The sequence below is a fragment of the Microcaecilia unicolor genome, chromosome 6 (assembly GCF_901765095.1).
Source record: "Microcaecilia unicolor chromosome 6, aMicUni1.1, whole genome shotgun sequence".
In the NCBI taxonomy this organism is placed as follows: domain Eukaryota; kingdom Metazoa; phylum Chordata; class Amphibia; order Gymnophiona; family Siphonopidae; genus Microcaecilia; species Microcaecilia unicolor.
In genome coordinates, this window is record NC_044036.1 from 288,297,621 (window position 1) to 288,320,050 (window position 22,430).

General features: G+C 41.1%; 1 protein-coding gene across 1 annotated transcript in view; it reads right to left on the reverse strand.

Moving 5' to 3' along the window:
* CFAP77 (cilia and flagella associated protein 77) overlaps window positions 1–22,430 on the reverse strand; it is a 142,743-nt gene that overhangs the window by 80,136 nt on the left and 40,177 nt on the right. Inside the window, exons 4-5 of the mRNA XM_030206833.1 lie at window positions 20,829–20,928; window positions 14,978–15,200 (exon numbers count right to left, since the gene is read on the reverse strand). Of these exons, the coding sequence (XP_030062693.1) occupies window positions 14,978–15,200; window positions 20,829–20,928 (323 nt within the window). The remainder of the gene's footprint in view (window positions 1–14,977; window positions 15,201–20,828; window positions 20,929–22,430) is intronic.

Sequence of the window (22,430 nt, forward strand, 5' to 3'; positions counted from 1 at the left end):
ATCCAGTTCTTGCCGTGCCTTGCTTTGTCTGAAGCCAGTCCTAGCCTTGTTTCCTTGTCTTGTCTGGGTTCAGTTCTAGCCTTGTTGCCTTACCTTGCCCCACCTGGATCCGGTTTCTGTCTTGTCTGTCTTGACTTGTCTAGCTGTGCCTAGCCTAGCCTTGTCTAGTCCTGCCTTGCTTGTTCTAGTCCTGTCCTGACTCGTCTTGAATTGTCCTGCCTAGTCCTGTCTGCCCTTGTTCCTGCCTTGGTTCTTCTTGCCTTGACTCCTGCCTTGTGCCAGCCTAGAAGACCTGTCTGCCACAGCTCTGGCTGCAATCCAAGGGCTCACCATCCTGTGGTTGTGACAGATTCTCTCCCCCTCCTCCTGCGTTTACCTCTACAGCAGGGCTCCTATGCTTCTTCCTCGGCGCTCCTTTAATGCCGACCCACTCCCTGCTTTTACCTCTACATCAGGGCTCCTTTTCACCTTTCCCAGCACTCCTGGTCTCCCCCTGTATGGTCGGGCTCTGCAGATACTTAAGCTATGAGGTGCCTCCCCTCCCACCAAAGGACAAAAGATTTCAAATTTGGTGTCAGGGATTTATTTATTTATTTATTTAAACAGAATTCTTTAATCACCCAATACAATTGTAATCTTAGTGATTTCCTCTAGAGGGGAGGTGGCTGTTGCTCCAAAAGTAATGGAGAATACAGCCCAAAAACATCAAAACCCAAATAACAGAAGTGCTGGCTGTGCTTTGCCATGAGAAGGTGGATTACCTAATACTACTAGTGGTTTACAGAAATTCTAGTGAGGGAGGTGTGACTATTTAGAGGGGGGAAAAAGATAGCTGCATAGTTTTCAACTCTACTAATTCACTAATGACAACTCAAAGTATATGAAAAGTGTTTTCATTTTAGACAGGACTTGAATTTTAAAAAATACTTCCTGTATCTGAATGTAATACACCTTGAGGCTACCTTAAAAATCTCTATTACTTGAGCTGCCTCAACAACTGATAACTATCATAATACTGACTGACGATTGGCCTGTACAGAGTGGCAGATACGGCTCTGGCCAACTTTTTGGGAAGACTGGATGGACCATGTGAGTCTTTATCTGCCATCATTTACTATGTTACTATGTATAATAGAGTATACACTTATACTGAAACCCTGTTTGGTATTTGTGCAAAATATGCCCGCATTATACCTGTATATGTAGAGGTGTATGTGCGTGTGTGTATCAGCATGTGCTCATGTATAAAATCTGATTCCTTTTTGTGGGAACATCATAATATTGGCAAGCTCATTAAAAGTTTCCTGGGAAGAGAGAAAGTTGCAGAGAGCCAGGGTCCAGGGAGTATCATAACCTTCAGAGGGATGCTGGCTATACATTCCTTGAAAGGTGTTTGAGAAAGGAGCCTTCAGTCTGACAAACCATATTTTAGTCTGCCTCTCCATTTATAATGGGGCAAAATAATTGGTCATCAGTGACTACTAATTTGGTTTAGTAGCTGGAGGCAATATTTTTTCTTCCTAAGAAATCATTGACAGCAGTGAGGTCTGTTCAATGTGATAGCACTCAAGAAGGACTCTCAGAGAACCCTTGAAGTGTCTTCATACCAGACAGCTATTTTGTAAAATTAAAATTAAAAATCTATTTATCTACTGCAAGTGTTAGATGCATGGCATCCTCAGTGAATTTCACCATGAGAAATCCTAATCAGACTGAAGTGACATTTGAAAAAAGAACAATCCAACTTTCCATGATCATGGGGAAAGCATGTGACATTATGTTGGGTTCCACAAGTGCCAAGGGATGAGTGACTAGTGGTTGATGGGTATTGGGGAAGATTTCAGTTTCAGACAATAATGTTAGAATTTTATGGCTTACTTTGTTCCCCTGATGTGAATGGCCAACACAAAGACTGGAGCGTTATACAGGAGGAAAGCAGTCACCAATGAATCCCTTTGATTCTGAGTACAGTGGGCAGTGTCTGTAGATTCAACAAACTTTATTCTGGACAGAACTTGTACTGTGCATACACCCATATTACCTACATCCTACTCTCACTAGACTATATGAGGCTCGGTGCACACCACTGAAGAAAACTTTACATCAAAGTTCTCTGACAGGATTATTGGGAAAAGAAATGGGGAGGAGAAAGATCTAATTGCTGTTATTACAGAAATAAGTCATGTGATCTCAGTGGCTACCATATAAAGTTTGGCTAAATGACTTTGAATAGCTTTTTATGGTACAACCCAATGTGGTTTGCAGAAATTCTTCTGTGTTTCAAGCAAGCATTCCTAGATGGGCACCTGCAGCTGACCTCAGGGAAGAAGTCAGGCAAAGTCACGCACACATCTTGGCACCATCACTGCAATCACCTCATTAGAGCAAGAAGCAACTTGGGATCAGTTTGTGCTGAGAATGGCTACTTATGAAAATTCAGAGTATAGTAGTTGTGCTAATATTAATCTCACCTCCCCCACTACCTTATTACACAGTAGAATGAAGAAAGCTGCAATCTGTGCAGGATTAATTTCTCTGTGTTTCACTCAGCAGGAATCTGGGACATGATTACAAGCCCTGGTCCCTTCTTAGGAGACAAGTAGACTGTGGCCACGTGCACCTGCACATTGCCTGCCTTTCTTTTGCTCTAATTGTTCCCCTTTGGCTGTAGAACTGACTGTTCTAACAAGGAAAGGCAGAGGAGGAGGAAGAGGTAATTGAGGTACTTAGCCATGTTCACAAGTGTTGACTTCTGCAGCTAATTAGGAAAGAGGACCGCTGGGCCTATTGGTTGAGAGTTTTTCTTTAAAATGTTTGAGATTTATGCGTAAAATGCTAATATGCAGAGAAAGGACAGGTATTTAGCATAGTCTCAGCTTCCACATTTGTGTAAGAGATCTTCAGCAGTCTAACGTTGTCAGAAGGGAAATTCAATTAGGTGTTCCAAACTCCCCAGCCGAGTCCACAGACAGATACAATGAGAGTATTAATACATTGTATTAGGGAGGGTGCGGCATAGAATGAATTGAATTAGGGAGGTTGCAGCATAGCATGAAAAATCTGTCATAGCTTGCTTGAAAAAAACTGAACACTATCCCCTGGATTCTACATATGGCGCCCAGAGTTTTGCTCCCAAGTTTCTGCACGTGCCCAAGATGCACAAACAAATTAATTCATTAACAAGCCCTTAACTATCAATAATTGGGTGCTAATAACCAATTATAAATGTTAATTGGTACTCATTAAAATTTGTGTGTGCTATTCTATAAGGCATGGTGCTTAACTCTACTAAAACGTAACTCAAAAGGGGGCACAGAATACAGCCTCAGTGCGCCTAACTTGGGCACCAGCATTTACACCCAATTTTAGCAGGTGTAAATCTGGTGCCTAAAGTTAGGTGTGGGAATCTGCGCTAAGCACAATTCTATAAAGGGCACGTGCCCTCTACAGAATTGTGCTTGGTGTCGATTTTTTCAGGCGCACAATTTTGAGTGCCATTTATTGAATCCAGCCCTATATGCTGTTGGAGGAGATTGGCCTACCTTAGATTTTTCACCCACCAAAGAATTTGTCGCTGTTCCACCAGTGAGTGCCTTGGATTGTCTCACTGCCATCGTCATATCCCTAGGTAGAATGAGTACTTGTTATGACTCCAATGTTTGTGACTGTTGGCAATGTCTGAATGCTTAATTTAAAATGTTATTTTTGCTTTTGTTCTTTGGAACTGAACCACTTATAAAATGTGTTGGTTAGTTATTTTACTAGAATGACAGTATATCAAAAATTGTACATAAATGAATAAATATAATTTTTAAAATGGTATTACAAATATGCATGGTTTTCCTCAGACACACACAGATGCCGCCATTCAACAGAGTCCCAAGACACTCCCCAAGCTACAGCTTCCTGGAATGCCTTGATTGGTCAAGCACATAGATATAGAATGGCTGTCATGCAAACAAGATCCATAAGTTGACAGTCCAAAAACAACATCATATAAAGTATTCTGTCTTCCACAGAGAAGAAAATAGAAGCTCCGTCACAAATTCTGTTTCACACAAGGCAGCTCTTGTAAAGATCAGCAGTTGGAGCAGTGATGTGAGGAAGCTGATTGGAGGATGCCCCATGGGGGTGGCTGGGACACAGGCATATCCTCGTTAACGCTGACCTTGGCATCAGCACCAGTGGCTGATGGATAGGGTATGGAGCTGGACATTCCCCTAGAGATATATAGTGTTATCTATTACTGTCCCAAGAACGCCTCTCCCTTGACCCCTCCCAGCTCTGAATGCCAAAGGCATCATCCAGAGAATAAATCTATGTCTGATTTCAGGAAAGGGAGAGAGAGAGAGAGAGAGTCAGACAGAGCAAGGAGGAGATGAAAAATGTCCTTTTTATGACTCTAACAACAAAGCAGGCTGTGAGCTGCATGAAAACAGCTATCTTTAGGAAGAGAATGAGGGAGGAGGAGACAAGAGAAGGGAGTGTGCCAAAATAAGACAGAGGAGGGAAAAGAAGGGAATGCTAACATGGTTGTTACAGCATTGTTAGACTATAAGACCCTTCAAGGAAAAAGGGAAAATGTAGTTGGCAGCCAAGATTCATGCCAAAAATATTCATTAAGGTTTCAAAACCTGACATCCTTTTCCTGAGAACCTGTTATAATATAAAAATAACTGTTCAGCAGGTTAGTAGCATCTGATTGCCATCCCACTCTGCTGATTCTCTGAGGGATGCTGTAACTTCTTCAAAGTTGATTAGGATATTACTTGTGATCTAATGAGGTGGAAGATGTAGGGATGGAGGGGTCCAGTTTAAGAAAAAAAAAGGTGCTACCTTTACAGTAAAGATTAGATTGTAAGCTCCTTTGAGCAGGGACTGTCCTTCTTTGTTAAACTGTACAGCGCTGCGTAACCCTAGTAGCGCTTTAGAAATGTTAAGTAGTAGTAGTAGTAGTAAGATGGAGTAAGTAGTTCTATTAAGACCCAAAACAGTAGAAAGTATCATTTTATTTTGTTCTAAAATACTGGACTTTATTAAAATTGCAATTAAGAATGCTGAATCTAGTTCTGTAGCAGCAGCTCATAGTGGAGCTTCTTTCTTTTAGCTGGCATGTGCAAAGACATTAAAATTTATTATGGATTATAAGAAAAATGATATTTATAGTATCTTTATAAAATTCCCAAATAAATCAAGATCTCATATCTTCATAACTCCTTCTTTTGAGCTTAGTAGGACCCTATGGAATCTGAACTGCAGATAGTCAGGGGATACAGCTGTACTGTCATCCCAATAGAGAACCCAATGTGAATCTGACATCAAAAGGTCAGGGGATGTAGGAACACCATGACTAGGACTTCTATTCTATTATTTTATCTTCCAGCTAATTAGGGGCTTTTTGAGGATACAAAAGGTCAGTGCTTGTTGGTGCTGTTACATTACAGGGATTATTGCCTGCCAAGTACCTTTTCCAGTGGAATTAAACATGTACATTTGTGTTACTTAGGAGTTGATAGCACAGAAAAGACATAAACTCTGAGTGGAGAATAAGAGACAAACCAGGAGAGGGGTGAGAGAGGACTGGGGAAGTGGTTCTTTCTGGTTTCTATCTAATAAACATCAATTTTAATTTCTTTTATATTAGAGGAGTTTTATCAGTTTTTATTGGTTTAAATCTAAAATCTAACTACGATCCTACACAGAGTCCAATGGGAGAACAAAGTATATCAGTTCTGAAAAAAAAAGGATATCAGTCCTCACAAGTGGGAGCCCAGGTTGGAGAAATGTAAACAAATCTGTAAATCTTTCTGGAGTGCACAGTACATGTGTGGGACTTCCTAAGTCAATGTTGTCAGACAGAGCCACCTCTGTTCCATGAACTATTACTAGGAGAAGCCATTTGTAAGGAGTAATATTCTATTGTCCATGAAAAAAATATCTATGACAGGTAACTTAGGTAAGCAACTTTGCTCTCTCAGAAGACAAGCAGGATATGCATCCCTTAAAAGTGGTAATTCCTAGCTACAGGTTGTCTCTAACTAAAGAGAGGGAAATGGAAAAAGAATGCCAACAGATAAAAAAACCCATGTCTTTCCATTGGCAAAAGACATTTTACTTTTTTCTTTTTTAAACAAAAGCAACCTGAAATAAAAAAAAAATGGACCCTGGGGAATGGAGTTGGATTCTAAACCTTAAAGATATTCCAAAGAACAGACTGACCAAATCTACCAATGGGATGTGAATATGTGGTCAAAAGGTTCAAGTCTCAGCTTTGCAAATGTCCTCCATGAAAGATGACCTCAGATGAGCCACTGAAACTACTATGGCTCTGAACTTATAATCCTTGACATGCTCCTCCAGCCTCAAGCCTGCCTCAGCATAAGAGGAAGAGATGCAATTTGCTACCTAGTTAGACAGTGTGCAGTTGGATACAACAGTCCCAGGTTGGTTGGGGTCAAATGAAACAAAGCTGGTTGGACATTTAAGGGCCTTTGCTCTAAATAGAAGGTAAGGCTCTTGTGTTATTCAAATTGTGTAAGGCATAGGCGCCCCGTATAAGAGGCTTGGGGAGGCTAAGCCTCCCCAGCCCAGCTGTGACCTTCCTCGCCCATGGGCATTGGCCCCCTCCCAAACGTAGTCATGGGAGCAGCCACTTTCCCTCCAGGCACGAGGCCCGCTCACCCAACACAGACCCAGACCCGCCAAGTCGGGAGACTCCCGCACTCCCGCCAAAGCGGGGAAAGTCTCCTCTTCAGCGCGACAAAAAATGTAAACGGGGCCGTGGCAGCCTTCAAGCATGGGCTGTCTGCGCTGCAGCCGCTCCTCTTTCTGCCCCTGGAGGAGCAGGAAGTTAGTTGGCCAGTTTTCAAAACAGCCAACAGGTCAAGCCTGGTGATACCAAGTCGCACGTGTTCCGTTCTCTCCTCATGGTCCTGCCATCTCGATCTCGCCTCCCTGTTCGCGATCCAGCACCTCTCCTTTATTCTCAAACTCCCCCCAACCCTACTTTCAAACTGATGCCTTAAATCGCCCGCCACCGGCCCCGCCGATTTCCTTCTCTGGCTTCCCGCCCCCTCTGCTCTGATGCATCTTCTCACGCCGCCATGCCGAAAAAGGAAACTGCCCATGAAGGAAAGGTGTACGGTTTGTTGTGGCGGTGATCTGATCTCAGAATCAAGTGGGAAGGTGGGAGTTTCAGAATGAGGGGGAGAATCGCTGGGCTGGGATTGGGGGCTTGTTGAGAAAGATAAAGCGATACCAGACGGGGGATGGACGGAGTAACTTGTGTGTGAGCTGTTGTCTGCTTCTTTGGGTTTGCCTCTGGTCACACTTTGAGGTGTTGATGAGGAGAAGCAGCAGTGGCCAACAAATTAATACCGGGTGGAAGGGGGAGTGGGAGGCACTAGGCAGATATAATGGAGAGAGTGGAAAGATGGGGAGAGAAGGCGGGGACATGGAGAAGGGCTGGAGTCCTGGAGAAAGGGAGAAGCTGCTGAAAATGAGGAGAAAGGGGGGGGGGGGTTAAAGAGGGAAGACGCTGGAAGGAAGGGGTAGGGAGAGAAACTAACAGGTGGAGAAACATTGAAGGATGGGGAGAGAGGGGGGGCATGATGAATGGAAAAGGGTAGAGAGAGAGAGAGACACTGGATGGAAAGAAGGGGATAGAGAGAGAGACAATGGATGGAAGGATTGGGAGAGATGGGGGGGTAGACGTTGGATGGCAGGATCGGGAGAGGGGGTAGACGAATGGAAGGATATGGAGAGAAAGAGGGACGAGGAAGACAGAAGGATGGGGAGATAAAGAGGGAAAACGGATGGAAGGATGAGGAGAGGGGGGTAGACTGGACAGGGGAGAGAAGAGAAATCACCGGACATGTAGGGGGAGGGCAGGGGAGAGAGGAAAATTGCTAGATATGGAAGGATGGAGGGGTCAGGGGAGAGAGGAGATTTGCTAGATGGATGGATGGAAGGACCAGGGGAGAGATGAGATTTGCTAGATATGGATGGAGGGCAGGGGAGGGAGGAGAGTTGCTGGACACGGTTGGATGAATGGAGGGGAGGGGAGTGAGGAGAAATGCTGAATATGGATGGAGTGGAAACTGCTGAATTTAAGGACTGGATCGGAACGCTTTGAGGGCAGATGCTGCAACTGGAGGAAGGATATGGACAGGGTGCCACAGATGGTAGACAGAACGCATAAGGACACAGGAGGATGGTGGACATGGTGAGTGAAATAATTTCAAATGGAAAGAAGACACCATAAAACTGAAGACAGTGGGACCAAAGCGAATAGAAAAACTAAATGTTCAGAAAACAAAGGTAGAAAAAAGTATTTTATTCAGAATGTATTAATTGCAATATGTCAGCTTTTGGAAATGTACATTTGTGATATTTTGCAGGCAAGTTTCAATTTCTCTAGTATTGCTGCATGCCGAGTCTGACTTCTTGAGATAATTTTCCAGTTCAATATTTTGCCTTCATATCTTTTGATTTCTAGTTCCTTTTGTCATATCTGTTGTCATGTGTTTTTCATGTGTGATCAAGGTGCAGTATTCTGCTAGCGTGTACTATTTGCAGCCCTTTTGGTTTTGTTTTTTTCACTAGGTAGTGTATTGGTGTTTTAGAGCCTGGTGTAATTACAGTACTGCCTTTCGGTTTAGTAAGTTTCTGAGTGTGTTTTTGCACAAGTTTGTGTATAGTGTTTTGCAGTGGAGAGATTGTGTGTTGGCCGTACTAAGGTCGCCTACTAGTGTTGTTCAAGAGCCTACTCCTCCTACTCCCCCTTTCCTCAGATCGGCCGAACTAAGGTGACATCAACACTTTAAATTAATTTTAGTTTGTTTGTCATAACATCAGACATTGTTTTATAATATTTTGGAGGATCTGCTGTTGAATTGTTAAAGGTATTAATTGTGACTATTTTACTTTTATTTATTTTTCCTGTGTGTTGTCAGATAATTATGGATGTAAGCCCCGCCCCCTGGCACCACCCACAACCCCGCCCCCTTTAGCCTCCCCAAACAGTTGGGCCACCGACCGCCTATGGTGTAAGGTACTTTCAATTTTGTGGATATGTAGCCTAGGAAAAATGTTGGAAGGACTATTGAATGATTAAAGATGGAAATCTAATACCATATTATGCAAGATCTTAGGATGTAAGCACAGAACAATCCTAATGTCATAAAATCTTATAGGGCAAATAAGTGACAACGAGGCCCTTTTACTAAAGCACACTAAACACCTAGGACTAGATTCAGAAAAAAAAAGAGCGCTGACTGCTATTCTATATATGGTGCTCTGAGTTGGGCATCATTTTTAGAATAGTGCTTAGTGCCGGGATCCATGCCCAATTTTAGGCAAGAGGATTTACACCAACTGAAATTTGCTGTAAATCCTTGTGCCTAATTACATGCAGATCATCCGGATTCTATGATACTGCACGCATCTTTAGTGAATGCCCCTGACCCACCCATGCCATGCCCCCTTTTCAGTTGCATGCTAAAAAGTTATACACACATCTTTATAGGATAGCGCCTATCAAGATGTGCACGTAAATGAAATTTGTTGCCAATTAACACCAATAATTATTAGCACCTAATTACCGGTGCTAAATGGCTCATTATTCAATTAAATTACGTGGACAAATTTGCACATGCAATTTTGAGTGCCATTTATAAAATTTGGGGGTTAATACATGGTTAGTGCACAATAACAGGCTACCGCAAAATTTGTTAAGGGAGTGTGAGGAAGTTTGCCTGTTACCGTGCGTTATTGTATATTTCTGAATATTTCCCTGAGGGGGCAATGCATGGGCAAGAAGTCAGTGTAGAAGTGTTAGCCAGCTATCGTGTTATACTTACCACGCATTAACTGGCTAATACAGAGTTAACACGGGAGATGGTAAGTGCTCCTGTGTGAACTCTCTGCAGGTACCGCATGCTTATGGTAACAGCGCATCACCTGCAAAAAAAAAAAGTGGAAAAGCCCTCAAACTGTTGTGTAAAATTTGCAGTTATTGTGTGGTAAAACCCTGCATTAAGATGCATTAATTGCAAATTTTAGCACACTTATAGTAAATGGGCCCCTAAGGCATGGAGCTTTCTTACCCTGCATGCTCAAGTAACCGTCAACAAAAATAAGATCTTCCAGGACAGCAAATTAAGAGGGTCTTTTACAAAGGCGTGCTAGCGTTTTTAGTGCATGCTTATTTTTAGTGCACGCTAAGAATGCTAGTGTGCCTTTGTAAAAGGACCCCTTAGCTCACAGGAGACCTGTGGCTCAAAGGGAGCTTTCATCAACCACATTACAATTATGCTCAGGTCCTGAGACACTGTGGGAAGTTTCATTGGTTGCTTCAATAGAAGCAAGCCCCACATATTACTTGGAAGAGTGAGTTATACAGTTTAAATTAAATTAAATTGAACTAATTGAACTAAAGGCTTACAGAAATGTGTTCCAAAAAACAACAAGGCAAACGATCTGCAATATCCAATATGGGAAAGAAAGCCAGCAGATCAATATCACAACAAAAAGATCTTCAATAAAATCTTTTTGTTGTGATATTGATCTGCTGGCTTTCTTTCCCTTACAGAAATGTGTTTACCTTGTCCATGGTGGTTGTATGCACTACTTGCACTGAGAAGAAACCTGTTGGGGGCCCTTTTTCTAAGCCGTGCTAAAAAGTGGACTGCACTATTATTTTTAGTGCATGGGTTCCTGTGCTCTGAGGCCAATTTTCTGCCACACTTTCTATTGTTCCACTCATGGCCACATGCCAATTTCCCAATTAGCATGTGGCCATTAGCATGTGAGTCCTTACTGCTATCTATTTACTAGGCAGTAATGGCTTCCACGCTAAGCCCACATGAATACCAGCATTACCCGATTAGCACAGGGCATGCCTACTCTCCTTTTATATTTTTCAGCATGTGTGCCGATCCCAAAACTACCACAGGATGCCTGATTGTGTCCCACGGTAGTGCCTTTTTAGCATGCAGTAAACACATGTTAGTGCTTACCGCTGCTCATTAAAAGGGCACCCTTGTTTTTTAAAGCTAACTCTGAGAGATGTAGAAAGTATTCAAAGTTTTTGTTTGGGATGGCAAACCTTTTTCTTAGGACTTTCTAGTGGAGTCTCTTCTACAGGCCAGAAGGATTTCAGACATGTTTTTAGGGAGACTCAGAGGGGCATTTTCGAAAGGGACGTCCACGTTTCGATTTGGACGTCCTCGCAAAATGTCCCGATCCAGGGGTGGGCAAACTCGTATTTTCGAAACAAGATGGATGTCCATCATTCATTTTAAAAATACCGTCAGGGACGTCCAAATCCTTAAATTTGGTCGTCCTTAGAGATGGACGTCCCTAGACATGGACGTTTCTGATTTTCAGCGATTTTCGAAACCAAAGACATCCATGTCTGAAATGACAAAATGCAAGCCATTTGGTCATGGGAGGAGCCAGCATTTGTAGTGCACTGGTCCCCCTGACATGCCAGGACACCAACCGGGCACCCTAGGGGGCACTGCAGTGGACTTCAGAAATTGCTCCCACGTACATAGCTCCTTTACCTTATATGCTGAGACCCCCAACCCCCCTCAAAACCCACTACCCACAACTGTACACCACTACCATAGCCCTTAGGGGTGAAGGGGGGCACCTAGATGTGGGTACAGTGGGTTTTGGAGGGCTCGCTGTTTTCTCCACAAACATAACAGGTGGGGGGGGGGGGGGATGGTGCTGGGTCCGCCTGTCTGAAGTGCACTCACCAACTAAAACTGCTCCAGGGACCTGCATACTGCTGTAACGGACCTGAGTATGACATCTGAAGCTAGCATGACATATTTTGAAAGATGTTCATTTCGGGCACCTTTTTGTGCCTTAGTTGTAATAAAAACAGGTCCGGGTGAAAATGTCCAAGTGTTCATCAGGGACGTCCTTCTTTTTTTCCATTATGGGTCAAGGACGTTCAAGTGTTAGGCACGCCCAAGTCCCGCCTTCGCTACGCCTCCAACATGCCCCCTTGAACTTTGACCGTCCCTGCGATGGAGTGCAGTTGGGGACGTCCAAAATCCGATTTCGATTACACCAATTTGGATGTCCCTGGGAGAAGGAAGTCTATCTTCCGATTTATGACGAAAGATGGATGTCCTTCTCTTTCGAAAATGAGCCCATCAGTGAACTGAATGCTAGCATTTCAGCATCCAAGCTGTGAGAGCTAGGGACCAGATGTAGCATTCATGCAGAATCACTACTTCCATATATAATTGCCAGCACTTATATGCAGAAGCTGCCAAGTGATGCTGCTCTTTTTTTTTTTTCCAAAATCACTGCTCAACAAATATATGTGCATTGCCAGTATCATATGTGTTTTTTTTAACAAAAGGCTCCAACTTGGAAAAATATAAACATCCTGACCTGGACGCCCCATTTCCCACATACAGCCCCTATACAAAATGGGACTTCAAATGACTGATTTTGTTTCCTGAGGACCTACTCTCAAATATCTCATCAAAAATTGTTTAGCAACCCTAATACAAAATACAGCTGAAATGATTTTATCATGGGATTTGTAAAGACAGCAGCTTCAATATTTTACAAATGAGTAAGCATGTGTTTACATGTGCAAAATGGTACAAGTAAATGTGCTATGTTTTGGTGGAAGGGTGAGGGAGGTTTATAATCTATGAATGTACCAAACAAGAGCTATGGTTTCTGGTAGATAGTCTAACTTTGAACATTGCAAACAAATGGAATAGTGTACACTGGGAAATGAATGGTAAGACCACTTCATGCCCCTCTTCCAATCACAGGTAATTTTAATTTGACATTTAGGGACAGAACAGAAAAGCGATTTCATTAATGCTGAAGCCTGCAGAAGTGAGTTAAAATGTTCACTTGTACTAAACTGCTGGTAATTGTCTCCTTCACAGTTAGACTAAATTGATTTAGTCTTTATCCTACTTTTAAAGTGAAAGAAGAAAGAAGAGGTGGTCAATCTAGGCCACGACAAAGAACCCCCGACCCTAAATGATAAAGGTGCAATGTTGCAAGGAAGGCTATCTTTTTCTTGTTCAATTAAGTTTGTTGGTGCCTTCCTTGCTTTGCTAGACTGTACATTTTCAGGAAATATCTTGAAAAACTGCCAGATCTCTACAGCAGCTATTTAACCCCATTTACTAAAAAATAAAACAAAATTGATGTTGATTTCAGGCTGCTTAAAGGGCTACTTTTGCTCCATAAAAGCCCATTTTGCCTGCAGTTTGCAGAGCTGCCAGGGTTGAGTCTGATAAAGATGAAGCTTTATATCTGGGGCATTTGCTGCAGACTGCAGAATAATGCAATATTTTCATTTGCCTGCGATTAATGTTAATGTCTGCTATGAAAATTGTCATTAAATACCATTTTAAAAGCCATTCAATTTGCATATGCAAAAACCACTTACACTCCATGTGAAATGTATGCATCATGTCTCTTCCCCAGTATCTGGGGTTGCTGATCAGGCTTTTCCTCGCCCTCTCCTCCAAGTCTAAAAGATTTCATTTCCCAAATGAACATGAAACAGTTTCCATTCCTTCTAAACAGACCAAATTGCAAACAGAACTAGGAAAAAGGAAGCTGCTGGGTGAGTCAATACAGACCTGCAGAAACCTTAAGACACCTTGCAGGATTTTCTTCTCTGACAGTTTATCCTGCTGTTTCAACAATCTAACCCATTTCTGCCTGCCATATAATTGTTCCTTTTTTAGCACAAACAATAAGCAGAGACGCTTGGAAATAGTTTTTAGTTAAATGCTGTGTTCAATATTAAAGGTTTTGGAAGATTTCATTCAGGAAAAAATGCTTCACTTTCTTATTCTCTTTTCTGAAGTGCACTTTACTGCTTATTACTAGCATCATCTGTAGCAGGCAGGGCCATTAACCCCCGATGATTCTCGTACCTTCTTATAGTTCACACCAGATAATAGTCAATGTACGCCATTTCCGTTTCAAAACTGACTTCAATAACTTAATAATAAAGGAAGTCCTTAAGTAAGAAGCAGTAGAAATATTCCAAAAATGTCTCATAAAGCCTGTATTATTTTAGCTTGATTAGCAATAACAGGAAGTGAAGGGGTAGAAGTTTCCACTGGCATGCACAATCTCCTGCTAGATTTATTTTTAAAGAATGAATCGGAATGCATCTGTACAAGCCTTTTTCCAAAGGCTATTACAATATAGCAACCCACAGTTCCTATTTTAAAACTCGGCAGTCTGTGCCTTTTCTCTGCAGTGCAATATCTCTTGGAAGCAGCCTCCTTTGCAGTTCTCATTTGGTCAAGCAAGGAAAATGCTCTGTCAGTTATTTTATAAAGAACTCACTCTCTTTCCTTACATGATCTACTACAATTGTGTTTGAGTGATCAAAATGAGCTTGGACAAACAGTGAGAAATTATCTTAAGTTCTTGGCTAGAACCTGCTGTTTTTCAGACTCAATATTTTATTTCAACTAATTTTTGGCACAAGATAGGTGCTTGTACACACAATATGAAATTTTGAAATTTTCCATGAATGTGGCAGGCCCATGTTTCCTTTATTTTGATAAATTAATTTTGAAATGACAAGTGCCAGTTAAAATATAAACTAGCATGACAATCAATGCAAACCTTGCTCCTGTGTGTCTGGGGTCTCTGGCATCTGAAATTATTGTTTAGTTCAGTTTATCAGATCTTGTTATACCACCTTTTGCAAACAATACAGCTATTACAAAAATGCAATATGTGAATTCTGATGTTCTTCCTATTGCTTTCTGGGGATAATAGTCTAGATTTTCCATTGAAACAATAACACTACAACTACAGACTGTTTTGAAACAGAAGATAAAGAACCAGGACTGAAAATAAACACCCCAGTGTTAATCTGGTCAAGCTAGAATAGTTTTAGGTTTTTGAAAATTATAGGTCTCCATTTTCTAAAATCTTGGCTGTAAGAGGGTCTTACCTTGTAGAAATACCAAAGGTCATACCCTCAGTTGGTTGCCAAGGCCGGTGTTGGAAGCGTCCTCCCTCAGGGTTGAAGCGGATATCATGTGCTTTCCGGAACTGGTCTTGCTCTTCTACAGTGACAAGTCCAGCTTTGACAGCTTCACGATTCAGCGCAATATAACCCCGTGGCAATTGCCGGCGCAATGCTTTCGCCTCAATAGAGTGCCAGTGGCCTATTGCTAAGGAATAGATGGAAAAAAAAACATACTAAAGAATCCAACCCCACACGTCTGGAAATGCTTAGCTTTCTTCAGTTTCAGTTTCACTTCCACTATTAGGTAAAAAGAAGTGTAACATTATCATAGAACTGTGTGCCATATTAATAACATAGCATGGGCCATCAGATCCTCACATTCCCATTCGGATTCTCTTCTAAGATTATTAGGATGTTTAGTGCATATTTATTATACTGTCTTTGTACCCAACATAATCAAGGTGGTGTACAAGCTTCCTATAAATTTACAAAGGGAGTAAAAAAGGGAAGAGAGAAAAGAAAGAAGTCATCATCTGGACCTCACTCTCAGGGGTCCTTTTACAAAAGCACGCTGAATAATGGCTTGTGGTAGTGTAGGCGCGGATTTTGGGTGTGCGCCGATCCATTTCTTAGTGCGCCTGTAAAAAAAGGCCCTTTTTTTTGGCCGAAAATGGACGTTAGGCAAAATGAAAATTGCCGCGCGTCCATTTTGGGTCTGAGACCTTATCGCCAGCCATTGACCTAGTGGTAAAGACTTACGCGGTAACTGAGTGGTAATGACCTATGTGTGCCAAATGCCACTTGGCGCGAGTCTGTTATGCACGCCTGAAAATAAAAAATAGTTTTCAGACACGCATATCAGATGTGCGCCAAAAATGAAATTACCACAAGAGCCACATGGTAGTCGGGTGGTAACTCCATTTTGGTGCGCATAGATGCTTACGTGGCTTAGTAAAAGGGCCCCTCAAATTGGCTTGTGGGAGATTCATGACGCATGATTACCAATGAACATGGCCAGAATCCTAATAAACTCAATAATTGATTTGGATTCCAAAATCTAAATACTATTTTTAGAAACATATAAATCAATATGCAAAGCTTTTGTCCCATTCCGTCATTTTTTAACCCCAATACCCCAGCCAGAATTTAGCCATGTAAAAGAGGCAGCACTGAAGGTCCTTGTGGAATGCAGCTTTATTTCATCTAGACAGCATGGATATTCAGTTAGATCTGGGTAAGTTCTGCAGCCCAAATAGTAGACCTAAAGTTAACCAGACTACTTTGGTCAATTTTAGACAAGAGATTCAGCCAGGCAGCACAGATTTGGGCAAAATATTTAATATTAATCAGGTAAAGTTATTTGGTCAGTGCTACACTGACATGGGCCAGCACAGTGGTTCAGATGGCAAATTAAGATTTTAGATTTGATTAGTCACCTTTCCAAATCTGTGAAGGCATGGGGGGAATTTACCTGTCTAAGAGGGCTTACAATGTAATACAGCTGTATTAATGTATGTCACAGTATTAATATGCATTAGTGCAAGTCCCATTATTCTCACTGGGGCCTATTAACTAACCAAGCACATAACTCACATTAATAAATCTAGCTCTGAGTTTTGTACCTGAGGCAACAGAGGGTTACGTGAAGGAACTTCAGGGAGAGAAGCAGGATCTGAAATCTGACTTTCCTGATATAGCAGCTCCTTACTCTAACCATTAGACTATTTCTGTACTACCTTGCAGAAGGTCCCAAGCTTCCTAGATTGACTAGTGCTGAGAATGCTATGAAAACAGTGTTCACAGAGCTGGGGAGGGGATGTGGGGGAGTATTTGTGGTCATTTTACATGAATGACACTAAGATGGCAAGAGCTAGGTCTCATGCTTGTAAGGTCCCAATGGAAGGCAGGCTACATATCTTTGACTCAGGATGGTTGCTGTGCAATACTAACCAACTCCGCATTTTTGGGGGAGGGGGAGGGGAAGGGGTGGAATAATGGAGCAGAATAGAAATGCTGGATCAAATGAAAAACAAAAAAAAATTTACTCATGCACGGAAAGTTAAATATAGGTCTGTAAGAAGCTACTTCAGGCAGTGACCACATAGGTTCAAATACATAGACTGGGTCCCTCATCTGTGATCTTGTCCTTCTCTCCCCCAAGGTTCTTTTATATCTGTACCATGCTTACTTGAATTCTGCCACCAGTTTTTCTCTTATAACCTCCTCTGAAATTCTGTTCCACGTGTGCACCATCCTTTCAGTGATAAAATATTTTCTCAAATTAATTTCAAATATCCTTTCTTTCTTTCATAGAAACATAAAAAATGATAGAATAAAACTACACAGCCTATCCAGTCTGCCCATCCATACCGACTACTATGCTCTACCACCCCTTCCTCTCCCTGTATTTGTTCCATGCTGTCTTGAACTCAGATACAGTCCTCATCTCCACTACCTCCACTGGAAGGCCATTCCATACATCCATCACTCTTTCTGTATAGATTTCCTTAGAACATTGCTTTCACTTTCATCCTATGCCCACTCATTCCAGGCTTTCTGTCAATTGAAAGAGTTGCCTGCCCTGCATGTTTGCTATGGAAGTATTTAAATATCTCTTCCAAAGCTCCCCTCTGCCACCTTTCTTCCAGAGTACACATATTGAGATCTTTGTCTCCATATGCTTTATGATGACGACTACTGATCATTTTAGTAGCTACTCTTGGGACTTATTTTGTTTAATTGATTGATTGATTGATTGGGATTTATTAATCACTTTTATGAAGAGATATACCCATGGCGGTATACATTTTTTTGAAGTTGCGGTCTCTAGAATTGTTCACTACTTCATATGATAACCCTCATCTCCTTGAATGTTTTATTCTTTGGAAAATGTTTCCTTCTGGTTCCTCATTGAAGCCTGCTAGATATTTCAATATGTATATATCTGCCCCATCTTCTCTTTGTTACAGAAAGCACATCTTTAGCTCCCTCAGTCTGACTGTATAACTTAGAGTTCACTAGATGCACCATATTCTTTCAACTTCCACTTTTGTAGATGTGTGTCTACTTTTCCCCAACTGACAATACCTTGAACCTTGAGGCTATTGGAGGGGATATGTTTCCCCACCCACCCAAGTCTTGTGTCGCTAGTTATTAACTTCCAAAAAAATATTTAGCCCTTAGATTTCTGTACTCCAAATATATAGCTTTTTGTATTTTTTGGATTAAACTCTAATTGCCAAACCTTTGACTGTTTTAATTGATTAAAGACATCTTTTATCATATATGCTCTCCCTTGAATGTCTATGCTATTGTAATATTGAGCACACTTTCCCCATCAAATCCTTCCCAAATGTTACTTATATACATTGAAGAAGACTGAACCTAGCACTCTGGTAGACAGTCTACTGGTCATCTTCCTTCACCAGAGTAGCCCACATTTACAACCACTTTTCATGCTATATAAATGCTATTAGTAGTAGTAGTAGTGTTACATTGCTCAACCAATTTCACGCACAGTTTATACTTTTTCTTCCAGTTCCCAAAGTGGCTGGTTGCCCCTAGTCTTTTTTTTTTTTTAATTGAAATCCAGATAGATCAAACATTGCAAGTTTATCAAGATTGTTCACTTGTAAAACCATGTTGTCTAGAATCTCTAACTCACCTACTTCAAAGTTCTGTGCTATTCCATCATTAAGTGTTTCCTTTATTTTACCCATCACTTAAGTTAAACTAACAGGTTTTCTTGTTCCCACCTTTGCACAGCAGTAGTATATCTGCTCCTCTCCAGTTTCTTGAAACACTTCCACTTCAAATGATAAGCTGAACAGGGCTATAAGGGCAACACATCCACACATCCTTCGACTGCGTCTGTATTCTGCAATGTATTCCATCAGCTCTCATAGTACTGTGCACTTTCAGTTCTGCCATTACCTTGAATACTTCTTGCTCTGAAAAGAGTGACCTGGTCACTCCACAGCTCCTAATGTCTTTGGTTCATCATCCTTTCCTTCTGCTGTGCCAAAAGTAGTGGTTAAACTTACCTGCTTTCTTTTGATCCCATGCTACACTACACTGGACTTCTATAATTCTTACTATTTCCATTTTAATGTCCCTTATTTCAAGTATGTATCTTCAAGATTTATCCCCACTGTTACTGACTGAGCAATATGCAGTACTCTTCTGTTTGACCCTTTTGCCTTTCATGCCTCTCTTTCTTTCTCCTAGTAATCTGATCTTTCCTCCTTCTCCTCCTCCTTCTGGGCTGTCTGTACTTCATAAATATAATTCTTTTGTTGTTGTTCTCTCTCATACGTCTTTACTGACTCATTGTGGTCTCTTCATTCTCTGCCCCTTGCTAACATGCCTGAAAAAATGACTTGTTGCCATTTCAATGCTCTTTTTTCATTCTAGTCCATAGTTCCTCTGTAACTCTTAGATCTCTGGCCCTTGGCAAGGTTTTCTTAAAGTTAGCCATTCTAATATCTAGGACCCTCGTTTTAGTTATAGCTTGGTTTTGATCCAGTGTTTACATTAAACTGGGGGGAACAAATCAATTCCTGTTGCCCCCCTCCAAAAAAAGTTCCTTAGTTGCTAATACTGCATGGAACAAAATTTAGTTGGATGATGTCCCCAATGACCAACCCTGTTCTGTCACTTTTGGTTTGAAGTACACAATATAGTGATTGCTGGACCTCAGGTTGCTCCCCCCCCCCCCCCCCCCCCCCACCTCCAGGCACTTGAAATACCTGGCCAAATCAAAGGGGGCTATCTCTTCCCTGTTGCTTATTTTCAGAAGAGGTGGCATATGTAAACTTTTTATCAGCATTGATGCGCTATTGGAGCTGGAACTGGCAGTCTATTTTATATAGTCACATAAGTGCTTATGTGGGCACCTTTTGAATTTATCACTTAGGTGCCTTAAATTACCTCCCATACATTAGCCCCTTGCTTTAGTATACTATCCTTTAGATGGCATGTGTCATGCTTATATCTATTTCTTCCCACTGTGATGGCAAACCTATAGATTGATATTTATATAGATATAGATCCCTTATAGGTTTGTTTGTTTTTTTTATCAAGGATTTGTTTGACTATTAAATTACCTCAGTGATAATCTCTAATTCAGAGGCTCCATTATCTGGGCCTCCAAGGCCACAAACCAGTCTGGTTTTCAGGATTTTCACTGTGGATATTCTGAAAACCTGACTAGCTAGGGGGCCCCCAGTACAGGTTTGGGAACCAATGCCATAGTGTATATTGTTATTTGAATACTTTCACTGCTGTAACTGTCTTATTCTTGCTGTATACCACCCTGGGTAGATTTCTTCAAAAAGAAGGCAAATAAATCCCAATAAATAAATGAATATATGCATATAATGAAGAAAATGCATGCAAATATATCTTATGCCTATTCATTCTAGAAATCCTGAAAACGAGACCAGTTTGCTTCTAAGGCCTGGACTTGGGAACCTGTGGTGTAATCCACAGGTCAGTGGAGCTCTCTCATCATCCACTGTTTACACATTTTATGGCTTTTCCATTAAAGTTTGTGTGTTCCTTAGGAATCAAGCCACCAGCTGTAGGTACCGATGTTGTGCTATGTATGCACTGTTTGCCCTGTATCTGTCTCATGTTCTGTGACGAATGCAGTGAAAGGTAGTTGCTGTCTTACAATGCTGCATTTGATAATGTTCCCTACTCAACAGGGCTGAATGTGTCCTCACTTTGGTCACCACTGCTAGCATCATGGTTGTAATTTGTTTCTGACATTACCCCATTCTGTGCCAAGGTATTCAAGGTTTCATGTTAGTTTTTATGTTCTCTCTCATACCTTCTGGCACGCCTCCATCCCTTTTGTAGTTCTTTTGCCCATAGACAAAATCAGATCCAGGCAGTTTGTAACATTTTCTTTGGGTCTTCCCAAGTTCTGCCTGCAAGAGAAAGCATTAGGAGAAATATGTAGTGTTAAATGACAAGGATTATTTGGAATTATTCATGCACTTTGCATCCAATCTGACTCCCAGCAAACTTTCCAATCCCAGGAAGTCAGGAAGAGGCATTCAGCTTTCTCAGAGGTAAATATATTTCCAACATCTGGTTTCTACATTGCAAGGTACATTGCCAGAAGTGTGAGAGAACAATTATTAGCCTGTTTTAGATGTTTTAAATATTACTATTTTCTTTTATTTCATTTATTAAATATCAATAAAACACCAAATAATTCTCACTGAAGTACATTTCAGAAATAAATTTGAAATGGGAATTGACATGCTCTCTCTCTTTTTAAATTTTAAATAACACTCAACTCAGATCTATATTAAATGGTCTCTAACCCACAAGACAATGACTGGATAATAGGTTGAAAACTTATTTTCTGTTAGAGGAATGTCTCCTGAAGAGTTTAGTGGTCTTCTAAACAAAGAGAGTGACCAGAAATGTGAGTATCCTCTCTTCTGTTTATTCAGAAGCTGTGTTCGGTATTGAATCAAACCCCAGTCTCTTTCTGTTTTGTTTGTAAATACTACCATGTTCCTCTGGAGAAAGAGTCCTCTAATTACATTTGCCTTCTGTTTATTATCTCACTTTTCCCCCTGAGATTCTTCACAGCTGTGAAATACTTCAGACTATATGAGACAAAATTTGAGGGCCATTTATTAGGGAAATACAATAAAATCAGATGTAATTTAAGAATACCTTTGAGTATAGCTGTATTCTGTTTTCTGTAGACTGCTGAATAATGACATTTTATTTAGTTATATTTAGCTCACACCTTTTCATTGGCAGCTCATAGTCCTAAAAGGCTCACAGTCTCAGAGCAAGATTTACTACTGTTCATTAATGATTTAATGCAAGCCCCATTATTGCCATTGGGGATGATGCACATTAGTAAATCCTGTCCTACGTTTGTACCTTAAGCAACAGAAGTGTTGTGACTTACTCAAGGTCAGAAAAGTACCAGTACAATTTGAAGGCTGGCTTCTCTGGTTCTCAGCCCATGTTCTAACTGCTAGGCCACACTTCTGCTCCTTTAGAGGAGGGCTAACACAAGGATACTAGTCACTCCATCCCTTCTTCCATTAGTTTTCAGATCCCAGGTCCTCCCCCTGAGAATTGATCATTAAAATTCAGCAATCACGACCATTCCAACACCGTCCTTCTCAGAAGAATCTTGTAAAAACTCACAATTGGACATTATACTGTTGAATATTGCACTTTGTTATGTATATATTTACATAATGACAGTAAAGCCCAAATTCTATAAATGGCACTGAAAAAACCAGCACCTAAAAAAATAAGCACCAAGTGCTATTGTATAAATGGTATTCCAAGTTGGTCTCCTAGCACCGGGATCCACTCCTAACTTTTAGGCGTGAGGATTTATACCAACTGAAACCTGGTGTAAATACCCATATCTAAATTAGGTGTAGATCAG